At 41.4% G+C, this 13,545-nt stretch overlaps 1 protein-coding gene across 1 annotated transcript in view; it reads left to right on the top strand.

Annotated features, from left to right (window-relative positions):
- Nucleotides 1-4,063: 4,063 nt before the first annotated feature.
- Nucleotides 4,064-13,545, top strand: part of LOC149473569 (uncharacterized) — a 215,855-nt gene continuing 206,373 nt past the window's right edge. Inside the window, exon 1 of the mRNA XM_089676260.1 lies at nucleotides 4,064-4,194. Within this exon, the coding sequence (XP_089532386.1) occupies nucleotides 4,086-4,194 (109 nt within the window). The 5' untranslated portion in view covers nucleotides 4,064-4,085. The remainder of the gene's footprint in view (nucleotides 4,195-13,545) is intronic.

Raw genomic sequence — 13,545 nt, 5'->3', positions numbered from 1 at the left:
ACCTGAACAGTAAACAAGTTCAGGCACTGTGGTATCCCTCTGCATAATAGTGAAAAATACATAGATGGTATAGACAGATTTCAGTTGTGCCCCCTTTCCTCCATGGATGCTGTGACTGCTGAGCTCCTTCTTACATCCCTGCACTGCACACTGACTGAATACAGGCAGCAAAGGTCCTCTACCCCTCCCTCCCACTCTCACATGACATACAGCTCACAATAATTCTCTTACAGACAGCTCCTATCTACACACTGATTAGCTGCCTGCTATGCTGTAGTTCTGACCTGTGAAGTCCCCAAATAAGAATGGCTGTGCAGCATATCATCCAGCTACACAGCGTGCAGATAGAGGCTGTCTGTAAGATAATTGATCTGAGTTGTATGCGGTGTGTGAGGAGGAGAGGAGCTGTTTGTCTGAAGTCTTGGGAGAAAGCAGATGGCTCAGAGATGACATCAATCAAACAGAGGAAAAGAAAGAGTGTGGATCCCGACAAGATTGTCGGCATAAAAATTCAGAGAAGACTGTAGCTCCTCCCACAAGTAATTACCTTGATTTTAAAAAGAGTATACTTCATGCTTGGCTTGAAAAGACTTTATGTATTAGCAGCTCATAGGGAATAGGAGTAAGATAATAAAGGAAACCCATATTTCTCTTTTAAAGTAGTATTACACCTCAGCATTTTTTAGCTTAACATATTGAGCACAATACAATAAATATTCCACACTGAACAATTTGTTAAAACTCTTACCCTATCACTTGCAGTTTACACTTTTCAATGAGTGCTGCTTCCCTGAACTTCTGGTTTTCAGAGAATATTGAGGGCAATGCAGAAGAAAGGGAGGAGTAGAGACATGCCTTGCCATCCTAAACTGTGTGTTTCTATTGATGCACACAGTGTAGGGAGACAGCTCTAGTCCCTTCATGCAAGGGTGGCTCCATAGGATGCTACAGAAGAAAGGATCCTCCCTGAAACAGGAAACCCGGGGCAGTGGTCATGGCACCAGTTTAAACTGGAATAGAGGCAGGGATTAAAAGATGAAAAAGCTGCATATTCAGTTATTAAATCAGCTGCTGGAAGTGTTTAAAAAAACTGAGAATTTAATATCACTTTAGCACTCATACTGCCACCACTTCACCCCTTCCCGCTTCCCATATCGCCTATCTTCATCTTCTGCAGAGCTACAGTTTTAATGGGGTGTTAGGATCCCCTAAAAGGAGGTCTCACCTTCAAGTTGCTGTTTATTGGGCCTGTAAATTTAGGCCATTAAGGATGGATAATGTTAGCGGAGTTGAAGGAGAAGTACAGCCAAAGCTTTTTTAGCTGTACTTCTACTGTGGCTCACAGAAGTGCAGTTTGTTCTGCACTCCTGTGACCCATTTTCAGCTGACAGTCTGCTGTTGGCTGACATTGGCTGGTCCAGGCTAAGGAAAGATCCCAACTTCAAAGTCAGGATCCACCTCAGAGTCTGTAGCAGCACCTTGCTCAGCCTCTCAGTGAAGCACTGAAAACTCGACCAGCAATCATGTGATCACTGGGTTCTCACCTTAGAGCCGATGCTGCATCCACCTAGGTAAGTATAAATGGGGGGGAGCTCTACTTCTCTCAAGGCAGAAGGGTTTGGCCCGTGGAGTGAGCAGACAGGGGGTTCTCATAATATTGGATGCATTTGGAAATGCAAAATGGTTCATGAGTACCCCTTTTGGAGAAAACACCCTTTTTGCTTGGGAAGAGACAAAAAGGATAAGTGTCCTATTTATGGGACTGAAGAGAATGTATTTTAGCACCTTAACTAATTGCTGTCAACAGTACATTTACTGCAGGCGGGTGGCATGGGCAGGCTGGAATCACATACATGTATGTCATCCATCTGAGGGGCATTGCGGATTGTGGTAAACCGACTGATTTGAGCATCTGGGATGTCGTGTGGTTGCTATGCGATCACATGATCTCAGTATCAACACAGCTGCGATGAATGGGTTTCATTCATAACAGTTGTGCTTCGCATTGTGATGCTGTGATTGGCTCACAGCTAACACATAATACCTGGGACAATCACAGCACCCTGTACCATGTGATAGCTATCGGCCAATCACAGCACACAATAGTAATTTCAGCTGTTATGAATGTAACCCACTCATGACAATTCAAAACATTGATGTTACAGTGATCATCATTAAAGTTCATGTGCGTGTAAAGGCAGGTGTCCCGATACTTTTGGCAATATAGTGTATAAATATACCATAGTCTATAGTTTTAACTTTCACACAAACGTTTATAAAAAACAAAAAACAAAACCAAAGACATGTAGCGGAATATATTTTGGCCTAAATTTATGAAGAAATTCGATTTTTTTTTTTTTAATATGTTTTATAACACAGCAGGTAAGTAGAATATATTGGGTTTTATTTTCCCAAATTTTTGATAATTTTTCATCCATATAGGAAAAAATAAAGAACCCCAGTGGTCAAAACCACCAAAAGAAAGCTCTATTTGTGTAAAAAAATGATACAAGTTTCATTTGGGTACAGCGTTGAATTACTGTGCAACTGCCAGTTAAAATAGCCCAGTGCTGAATAGCAAAAAATAGCCTGGTCACAAAGGGGGTAAAACCTTCCGGAGTGGTTAAAGAATATGCTACCCCATCAATTCACATTCCTGATATGTGCCTGTTGTACCATTTACTTAAAATGGTACAACATGCACATGAAAGTGTTAAAATGTATAATGATCTCTTTGTATTGCTTACTTTGTGTGAAATACCTGGTGAACCTGCCAGTCCCCCTGCTTTCATTTCTCAAATTGACCACTCTAGGCATGAGAGCATATAAATCCCAGTGTGGTCAGTTTCATGGCTGTGGTGGGAGAATAGCCTGCCCAGGGGCGGACTGACCATTTGGAAACTCGGGCACTGCCCGAGGGCCCGGGGTCAGTAGGGGGCCCCATGAGATGCCCCTGCTACCTTTTTCATAGGCTTTTTTGAGTTTGGGCAAGGACACAGAGGCCCATGATCCCCTATTTCCCGGGGGCCCCATGACTTGTCAGTCCGCCCCTGAGCCTGCCTGTCCTCCAATGACCAGTACTTGTCCTGACATGACTCAGCTGCACAGCCATTCACTGGAAAGGTCATCGTACTGCTGTATCCCCACCCCCACCACTCTGAGCTCCTTATGCAATTGAGAACAGCGATTATGTGATCACTTACAGAAAAAAGAAAAAAATTGTATTTATAATGTTTTTTATATTTATACACAAATGTTTGCCTTTCATTTCTATTGTCAACTGTATAGATTGCTTTACAAGGTAAGGGTTCACATATACTGTACTTTAATGCTCTAAGAAAGAATAAAATTGCTATTTATTATGTACTGTGTTTCTACTATGATAAAAAAAAAGTTGTTTGTAGAGGGAACTGGAGGAAGCCAGCCCATGGGAAGGAGCTCTTCTCTAGTTACAGCGCCTGTGTTGAAAGTGTGTTTCGTGAGTTTCAAGAGTAGGCCTTTGGCATTTGTAACTAAAGAGACCTCTGTAAATTGAGAAGCTGTGTGTCCCAACCTTGACACTAGGGTGAGCAGGCCTTATACATCGCTTCGCGAAAGTTCCACATTTGTCCACATCCAACACACTTCTGAAAGAGTCCGATTCCTGGTTTCCTGCTGTTCTGTATGTTTCATTCACCCACCTCTATGTCATCAAGTATCCAAAAATGATGCAAAAGATTATTCTGTACTAAAACTCTACAGAAGAGTTATGATCAATGGTGCAGGCAACACGACAGATGAATATTACGTCTTTTCTTTACAGGCAGGACTTTCTAAATGATTTTCAGCCAGTGACACAATTGCTTTAAAAAAATACTGTATGTTGGTCATGTGTAGGCTGCTATTGCTCCTTCTGAAAATGTCCATACAATGACTTCTAAAGTCAAGTGCTATGTTATGTACAATGTTATGGGTTGAGAGGTTCAAATCAACATTTGTCAATAATTTATCCACCCACACGTTCATCCTATATATAGCATAGTTACTCATATTCAATGCCAGTGTTTGTCCTTTATTTCAGGTTTTCAGTAAAAATAAGACACACTATGGGTGCATATGCCAGTAACTTTCACAAGAGTGGCGGTAAAGTTCTCTTGGAGGAAATTGATCCTTCCCAGCCCAAATGGATTACTGCACATGCTGAAACCTGCAAAAGTGAGTAGCATGTATATATATATATTGTGACATTTTGAGAGGCGAGGTGATCGATGGATGCTATGTGTCACCTCGCATACGGTCATATCTAGGACATTAAGGTGGAGTCCAGTCCGGGTTTTCCAGGCCACTATGGCAGAGGTGGTTCTGGACCAGTTTTTGTGGTCCACTGATGACCACCAGCTGGTGGTATAAATAAGGCAGGGCTGGAACAAGAAGTTTCTCTTGGCCTGGGATTCAGGGAGTCATATTTGAGTGAGCTGTGGATGAAAGTTTGCATTGTACAAGAAAGAAGAAGGTTTGCATACTGTTTTCATTTTGTTGGTGACAGGGAGAATCCCTTCACCGTTGAGAGAGGAATCTCCTATGTTTAGTTAGTGCCTGGATGGCGAGGGTTTATTTTCTGTTTTGTTTTTGTTTATGATGCTTGCAACCTTTTAAATAAAACTCACGCCAAGTCAGATTTTAACCACTTCCCGTCTGGCCGTTGTATATAAACGGTGGCAGTGCAGGGTCGGGTGGTCGTTTATAAACGGCCTCCCCGCCCCCTGCTTGTGCGCACTCCCTGGGAGCGCGCAGCATTGCGATCCGGTGCCCGCTGTGTCCTCCAGACACAGTGGAACACCGATCATCGTATGGGACCTCTGGGGGACCTCTGGCCAATCAGTGATCACATGCAGAGTAGTAAGCAAGATGTCACTTCTGACATCATTGCTTACAATGAGTGAAATCTGTAAATGATCACAGAGGTCACATGGTACAAGGCTATTCACAACAGCCTTGTACCATGTGACAAGCTGTGACCAATCACAGCTCACACAGTAGTTCTCAATGGCTGCAAGAATGCAGCCAGAGAGAAGGAGAAATGATTGCTTTTACAGCCTTTATGGGTGTAAAAGCAATCAGTGTAAAAAAAAAAAAATCTTCATCACCCCCCACAATTAGTACAGTGTCACCATGGTGACACTATTGCTAGGGTAACAGTATGTAAAAAAAAAAAACATAAATAAAAATGTAAAAAAAGTTTAAAAATTATAATTTTTGGTTATAAACTAATTTGGGTTATTTTGTTTTTACTAAAAAGATAACAGAATAAATTCTGGCCAAGATTTATGATGAAATATTATTTATTTGCAAAATTTTATAAGAAAAACACTTTTTTTCAAAATTTTTGGACTTTTTCATTTACATAGCAAAAAAAAAGTGGTGAATAAATACCACCAAAATAAAGCTTTATCTGTCTCACAAAATGCTAAAAAAATTAATATGGGTACAGTGATGCCCCATCCCTGCACCCCAGTCCCCCTCACAGCCGCCCTTTCTTGTATCCAAGTCCTCTTCACAGCAACCCCCCCATACCTGCACCCCAGTCCCCCTCACAGACCCCTTTTTCTTGTATCCAAGTTCCCTTCACAGCTCTCCTCCCTTTCTTGTATACCAGTTCCTTCACAAACTCGATTTCTTGTTTCCAAGTTCCTTTCAAATCCCCCCTTTTTTACATCCCCCAGTCCAATTTATATGAAAGCCTTCTAACTTTCGTTTTATTTCCCCCTTCCAATTACAGTCTCTCTATAACCCTTCTAATCCTACCTTGCACAGCGGTTGGTGGGCAGGTGGCGTAGCTTGTCTGGATGGGGGGCAGGACTTCTTAGTTTTTCCTGTTGGTGGGCGGCTGATTGCTGGGACCGCCCCATGTCCTGGCAGTAAGTCTGCAGCTTGTGAACTTGGACGGTGCCGCACCTTCTGCCTGCCAGGGATGAAGGCTGAGGCGATGGCAGGGGGATGGAGGATTTCAGCTGGGAGAGGACACCCAGGCTTCTGGGTGGCTGAGCCGCGGTTTGGATAGGACTGTCATTTGGTCTGGGTTCGGAACATGGTCCGCCATTCAGTGACGACTGCTATAAACTAATAGTGGTCAAACACCCTGGGGGTTATTTACTAAAGATAGAGAGTGCAAAATTAGGCTCACTTCTGCATTGAAACCAATCAGCTTCCAGATTTTATTGCCAAAGCTTAATTGAACAAGCTGAGGTTAGAAGCTGATTGGTTTCTATGCAGAAGTGAGCCTGATTTTGCACTCTCCAGCTTTAGTAAATAAGCCCCCTATGTCTTATTTTCACAGTCTATTTGAAAATTGCCTACCTGTGTGAAGAGGACATGTAGATTGTCCATCTGCTATTAACTTAGATTTCAATATGTTTCTTAATTTTTCCATAAATAACAAAGTTATTTGTTACATAAAGTTATTTGTTACAAAAACATAAGAACTCCAGACCTCCCCAAACTAGAAGGGTAATAGTTATTTTCAGGTAGCATTGTGCACATTTTCGAATAACATGTCTATAATGGTAGTGATCAGATATATTACAGAAAAAGAACCGTTCAAATAAAAAAGATAATGATGGGATGACACCTGTAATGCAACTGAATTCTAGATGTGGTGTAATACTCATCAGGCAGGACAGTGAATAAAACATTTTTTTCCCATAATAATATGAACAAAACATTTAATTATTAAAGTACATAGAGTAATGGTCAACCACCCTGCATAACCTTGTACAATGAACTATTAAGAATGTAGAAAACCAAAGAGCAAGCAGCTCCAGACCTGAGCACGTTGTAAAAAAAAAAAAAGAAAACAAACATAGAGTGGGAAAAGAAAAGAGCAAAAGCGGTTGGGGTATCTCCGCCTCCTGTCTCAGTCATCAATCAAGAAGTATTGTATCCATGGTTGCCAGGTTTTATCCAACTTAGCTTGATTATTATGAAGGGTAGATGTTAGCTTATCATTGATCAAGATCCACTTTAATTTTAGTTTGAGGTAGTCAAGTTTGACTATCGGTGCTATTAACCACTTCGAGTACAGACACTTTAAACCCCATCCAGTCCAATTTTCAGCTTTCAGCACTGTCACACTTTGAGTGACAATTACTCAGTCAGGCAACACTGTACACATATGAACGTTTTCTTTTGGTGGTATTTGATCACCATTGGGTTTTTTATTTTTTGCTATATAATTGAAAAAACATTTTTAACATTTGGAAAAACTATTTTTTTGCTTAGTTTTTGTTTAAAATTTTTGCAAATAATTTTTCTTCATAAATTTAGGCCCAAATATATTCTGCTACATTTTTGGAGTAACAATAACCCAAAACAGTGTCAATGATTTAGTCTGTATGAAAGCTATAGAGTCTACAAACTATGGGATATATATTTGAAAATTAATCAGTTGAGACCCTAAAATGCCAGATGCTGGTATGGCGTGTGGCAGTGATCAGGACTCTGGTATGTGGTATGACAGTGATCAGGATGCTAGCGTGAGGTATGGGGGTGATCAGGACGCTGGTATGGCATATACGACTATCAGGATGCTAGCATGAGGTATGGCGGTGATCAGGACGCTGGTATGGCATATGGGGCTATCAGGATGTTGTTATGGGACATGGCTGTGATCAGGATGCTGGTATGGGGTATGGCAGTGATCAGGATGCTGGTATGTAGTATGCCAGTGGTCTGGGAGCTGGTATGGTGTATGGTGGTGATCAGGGCGTAGTATGGTGTATGGAGGTGATGAGGGTGCTGGTATGGCGGTGATAAGGATGCTGGTATGGCATATGTCAGTGATCAGTGTGTTAGTTTGGGGTATGGCGGTGATCAGGACACTGGTATGGTGGTGATCAGGATATTGGTGTGGTGTATGTGGGTGTTTTTGTGTGCACTGGGACAGGTGACAGGGGTTGGCTGCATGTTTTATTATGTATATACTGTGGCAGTGTTTAGAGACACAGGGGCACTGATCAGGGACACTGGAGTGGCTGAAATAGCAGTCTGTGAGTGTACAAGCAGCCGGACAGGCTGCCGTACACTTGCACACTGCAGGATCGCTTCTCTCTGCTCCCACACTGAGACCAGAGAGAAGCAATATTTACTTTCACTTTCCATTGTTTACTATGTGAGTGCTGTGATTGGTCACAGCAGTCATATGGTAAAACACAATGTGATCGCTCGGACACAGCGGTAATGTGATCCGCTGTGTCCGGACAACGCACCAATCGCCGGGCTTCGGGGTGGCACTCTGTGAGCCGTGCAGGAGCCATTGATGCGGGCTGGCATACAGGTACGTTAGCCCGCATCGGCAAAGTTTACCATCTGCCTTTGTGCAGATGGGAAGAGGTTAATTAAAATGAGAGCTGTCTGCCTATAAGAAGCCTAAAGCTGCCCTCCAGGCATTAAAACAAATTACATCAAAATATATTCTTTAAAAGCCACAAAAGATATAAATCCATTTTGTGTCCAGCAAACACCTTTGCAAATCCAGATACCATATAAAAGTAGAAGCGACAAAAATCACTGTGCTAAATATAACATGTGCAGAGAGTACTGCTATGAATGGGACCTAGCAGGCCCACTACTTTTTAGGATGCCTGCAGAAAACGACAGGGGGGCTGGTACAAGACCAGTTACCCTGAACAAGAAGAGGGAGTAGCAGTGACCGGTCTTTATTATGGGAAATTCCTGTAAGAGACAATGTTTTTTACACTGAACTACTGCACAGATATGAAAGCAGTACGCACACCACATCAAGATTCAACTAAGAATACACATGCTTCTAATATTTAGAGAATACTTGCTTATACCAGATTTCAGCTTTAAATTACATTGGCCCTATGTATAAAATTGTTCCTACTAATATCTGTTATTATTTTCTCAAAGCTGCCGCTCAGATTACATTTAAACCATGGTAATCCTCCTGCTATCCCATCTAACAGTGCAGTATTTGCATTGAAAGCTCTTCACTGCTCTTTCACAGCTCTCAAGTAATATGTAGATCGCAGCTGTGATATTTACCTTTTTTCATTTTACCTTTCCTTCATGCCTTCCTTTAAAGAAAAAAAATTGGAGTCAAAGTGATAACCTTTATGGGCAAACTGTAATTTATTAAAAAACAAGTTTTTAAAATAGGTAACATTTGTCAGGCAGTATAATATGATGAAGAAAAGTATATACACCTGATGAAGAAATGTAATATTTTCAAAAGCTTACATGCTGAGTTACTTACAGTACGTTAACATAATCAGCAGCTTACACAACAGATACACATACCATAGAACATACAAAAATCAGTAACATGCTCAATTTCAGAATATAAAGGTATACATATTCGGTCTGAAAGCACTTGGCAAAGGCTAAATGTAGTTAAAATGTAAATATACACTATATTGCCAAAAGTATTGGGATGCCTGCCTTTACACGCCCATGAACTTTAATGGCATTCCAGTTTTAGTCCGTAGGGTTCAATATTGAGTTGGCCCACCCTTTGCAGCTATAACAGCTTCAACTCTTCTGAGAAGGCTGTCCACAATGTTTAGGAGTGTGTCTATGGGAATGTTTGACCATTCTTCCAGAAGTGCATTTGTGAGGTCAGGCACTGATGTCGGAAAAGGAAGCCCTGGCTCGCAGTCTCCACTCTAATTCATCTCAGAGTTGTTCTATCAGGTTGAAGTCAGGACTCTGTGTAGGTCAGTCAAGTTCTTCCACCCAAAACATGCTCATCCATATCTTTTTTTGTTTACAAACGATTTTATTGTACATGAGTAGACAGTAAAACAACAGCACATTTTGAAAGTGATATTGTCAACAAAAACAAGGCATATTTGAAAAGTACAATACATAAAAGTATATTAACATAAAAAAGAAGATAGAGGAAAAGAGGAAGTTATGAGTGCATGAAATACATAAACGATAAAGTAGATTGAGTGATACATCTATCAACAGTATATGTCAGCCATCTTCTACTGGGAATGTTGTTACGCATGCAATAAATGTCTACAATCTCTCCATGACTCCCATTTTTTATCGTATAAGTGCATCTTATCCAGTAAGGTATAATGAATGCGGTCCATGAGCATTACAGTATCAATTCTGTGTAAAACGGAGTCCAAGGGTACAGCATTGGACCTCCAATGTAAAGCAATAGACCATAAAGTGGCAATACATAATGTATGTATCAATCTCAGATTGGTATCGGAGACCCCTGGGATATGAGCCCCCAATAAACAGGTCTGTATGGACAATCGTATCGGGGTGCCCGATAGTGAGGTGGCCACCTCAGATATCTTACGCCAGATCAAAGATATGTTCAGGCAATCCCAAAATATATGAACCAAAGTACCTGTGCGGCCACAGCCCCATAAACATAAAGGGGACGTTTGTGGAAACAATACATGTAGTCTTGACAGGGTATAATACCATCTGGTTAAAACTTTAAGGGCCATCTCACGAACCGAAAGAGATCTAGAACTCTTGCATATATTATCCACCATGGAATCCCAATCCTTATCCGAAAAAGTGATACCACAATCCTCCTCCCATTTTTGTCTGTACAAAGGGGAAGCATGAAAAAGACAGATCAAAAATTGGTGATAAAGATCTGAAATAAGACCCCTACCTCTGGGAGAGTCACGGCTGATACGTTCAAAAAAGGAGGTCGGAGAAGATGGGGTAAGGCCAAAGTGCGCATTAAAAGAGTGCCTAATCTGTCTATAACGAAGGTACTCACGAAGAGGAACATCAAATAACACGCGCAGCATATCGAAGGTAATGACTCATCCATATCTTTATGGACCTTGCTTTGCAGTCATGTTGGAACAGGAAGGGGCCATCCTCAAACTATTCCCACAAAGTTGGTAGGCATGAAATTGTCCAAAATGTCTTGGTATGCCGACGCCTTAACAGTTCCCTTTACTGGGATTAAGGGGCTAAGGCCAACCCCTGAAAAACAACCCCACACCATAATCCCCCCTCCACCAAACTTTACACTTGGCACAATGCAGTCAGGCAAGTACCGTTCTCCCAACAACCGCCAAACCCAGACACATCCATTGGATTGCCAGACAGAAAAGCGTGATTCATCACTCCAGAGAACACGTCTCCACTGCTCTAGAGTCCAGTGGCAGCATGCTTTACTCCACTGCATCCGACACTTTGCATCGCACTTGGTGATGTAAGGCTTGGATGCAGCTGCTTGGCCATGGAAACCCATTTCATGAAGCTCTCTATGCTCTGTTGTTGTGCTAGTCTGAAGGTTGCATGAAGTTTGGAGGTCTTTAGCTATTGGCTCTGTAGACAGTTGTCGACTTCTGTTCACAGCATGAGCTTACGCCACTCTGTCATTTGAGGTGGCCTACCACTTTGTGGCTGAGTTGCTGTTGTTCCCAGGTGCTTTCACTTTGTTATTCCTCTTACAGTTGACCATGGAATATTTATTAGCAAGGAAATTTCACAGATGGACTTATTGCACAGGTGGCAATCTATCACAGTACCACGCTTGAATTCACTGAGCTCCTGAGAGTGACCCGTTCTTTCACAAATGTTTGTAGAAGCAGTCTGCATGCCTAAGTGCATGATTTTATACACCTGTGGCCATGGAGGTGATTGCAACACTTGTATCCAAATATTTGGAGGGGTGTCCCAATACTTTTGGCAATATAGTCTATATTCCTTCCTTCAGGGCATGCGTCTGTAGAAATCTTTCAAAAGTAATGTTTGGTGGGTAACTAAGAGCGCTGTTCATTTGTTATTTGTTCCCCAGGGCAGTGCCTGCCCCCCCATGCTATTTTTCATTGATTTCAATGGGGTTGACGTTCAGCATCTGAATGTCTTTGAAATTCGTCAAACCCTTCTCCAACCAAACCCAGGACAGTTTTGCTCATCGCAAGTAAGGAGGAGGATGGTAGGAACAGGAAAATTATGGAAGGATAAAAGAGTCATGAGACCAGATTTTGAGCTGTTGTGTCTTTAACTGGCCTGTATGACCAAAGACTAACCAGTAGATAGGTAAACATGTAACAGCCTGGGTAAGGAGCCCCCTTAATGTTATATAAGTACTGAGAACATAATGAAAGTGATATTTATGAGTCTTACTATGAGATGGGTTAGATATGTATGCAAAATGGAGTAAAAAAAGCAATATAATAGGTATCTGCATATTGTGCACAAAAGGATTTAAAGATTGTGCAAGACATTAGTGACGTGGTCTATACAAAGTTATTTAGAAGCCACAGGAGAATAGTATACAACAAAAACCCAACTTTGGTAGCAGTAAGGTAAACAGCTCTTTGCCAACCATATGTAGCACATTAGGAATAAATTGTGATGCTATCCTGTGAACAGATACCTTTACCCTACTAGTAGATGGGTACACAGAGAGACAGACATTCTCTGTTTAAGCTGTGATGGACTCCTGACACTCTGACTGGGTATCTCCACTAAGAAGCTGCTTCCCAAGCAGTAAACAAGAAGAACTGCTTTATTAGATAAACACACTGAATTTATAAAGAAAACCATCAGATAAGAGCTAATCACATTACCATAGACAATGCCCACCCCAGAGAGTCTGGTGCCTACATAGGAATACTTTATACATAGGAAGCCATATGTTACAATGATAGTTCTTTCTGGATAACTTGAAAACACAATAAAATACAGAGTTCTCCGGACCATGGTTCTCCTGCAGCCCCAAGTCTGGGACATAAGCCATGGCAACAAAGCCCACAAGCTGAAATCCTGTGACTCCCATTGGCACTGCTCAAACACCTCCTGGAATACAACCCTCCTAAAGAGTTAAATCAAGACCTCCCTTTAATAAAAGGTCTGCTTAGAAAAATTATTACAATCTTATATAAACTCCATGACTTTCATCATGTAGCGGTCATACCCAGTGACATCAAAGTGATTACAGCACCATTGAAAGGCAGCAAAGCCTTGAAAGATGCAACAGATTAGATGTTCATGCCGCAAGCTCCAAATGGTACAGTAATTGCTATGCTTACAGACAATTTTACAAATTTACTTTAGGAGGGCCCCAGCTGTGGGTATTTATAGAATACAAGAACATTGCAATACTTTTAAGGAAGCAGTATGTATCATGTCATAGGCTTTCTTAAAGGTTGAGTTGCAATTACAGTGCAAAAGCATATTGCAGCATACACAGTAGATATACTTATCAATTGTTCCTAAAAGAGTGGAAATCCTCTCATGGATATTTTTCACGCCTAATTTTGCGAGAAAGTGGTAGTAAATAACCTCAGAGTATTAAAAAATATAGTACAGAGGAAGAAAGAGGAGGAGTTATTGGTCACACTGAATCTAAGCAAACCAGTACAGTAGATAATCAGGTTTGTGTCTCCATGCGATAGCTACATTCCAGGCTGCGAGAGTTAGGGTACATCAATGGGGGATAAAATCAAGATTAAGCAATCATCATAATAAAGAGTATAACAACCCACAGGATTCATAGTAGCTGTGATATAGCATGTGTGGGGCCACCCACACTCAGAAGGGGTAACAATC

This window comes from Staurois parvus, unplaced genomic scaffold, assembly GCF_062004578.1.
Source record: "Staurois parvus isolate SC_StPar_1 unplaced genomic scaffold, SC_StPar_1.0 ptg000013l, whole genome shotgun sequence".
Classification (NCBI taxonomy): Eukaryota; Metazoa; Chordata; class Amphibia; order Anura; family Ranidae; genus Staurois; species Staurois parvus.
The sequence above is the reverse complement of the archived record's forward strand: the minus strand, read 5'-3'. Positions and strand labels throughout refer to the sequence as shown.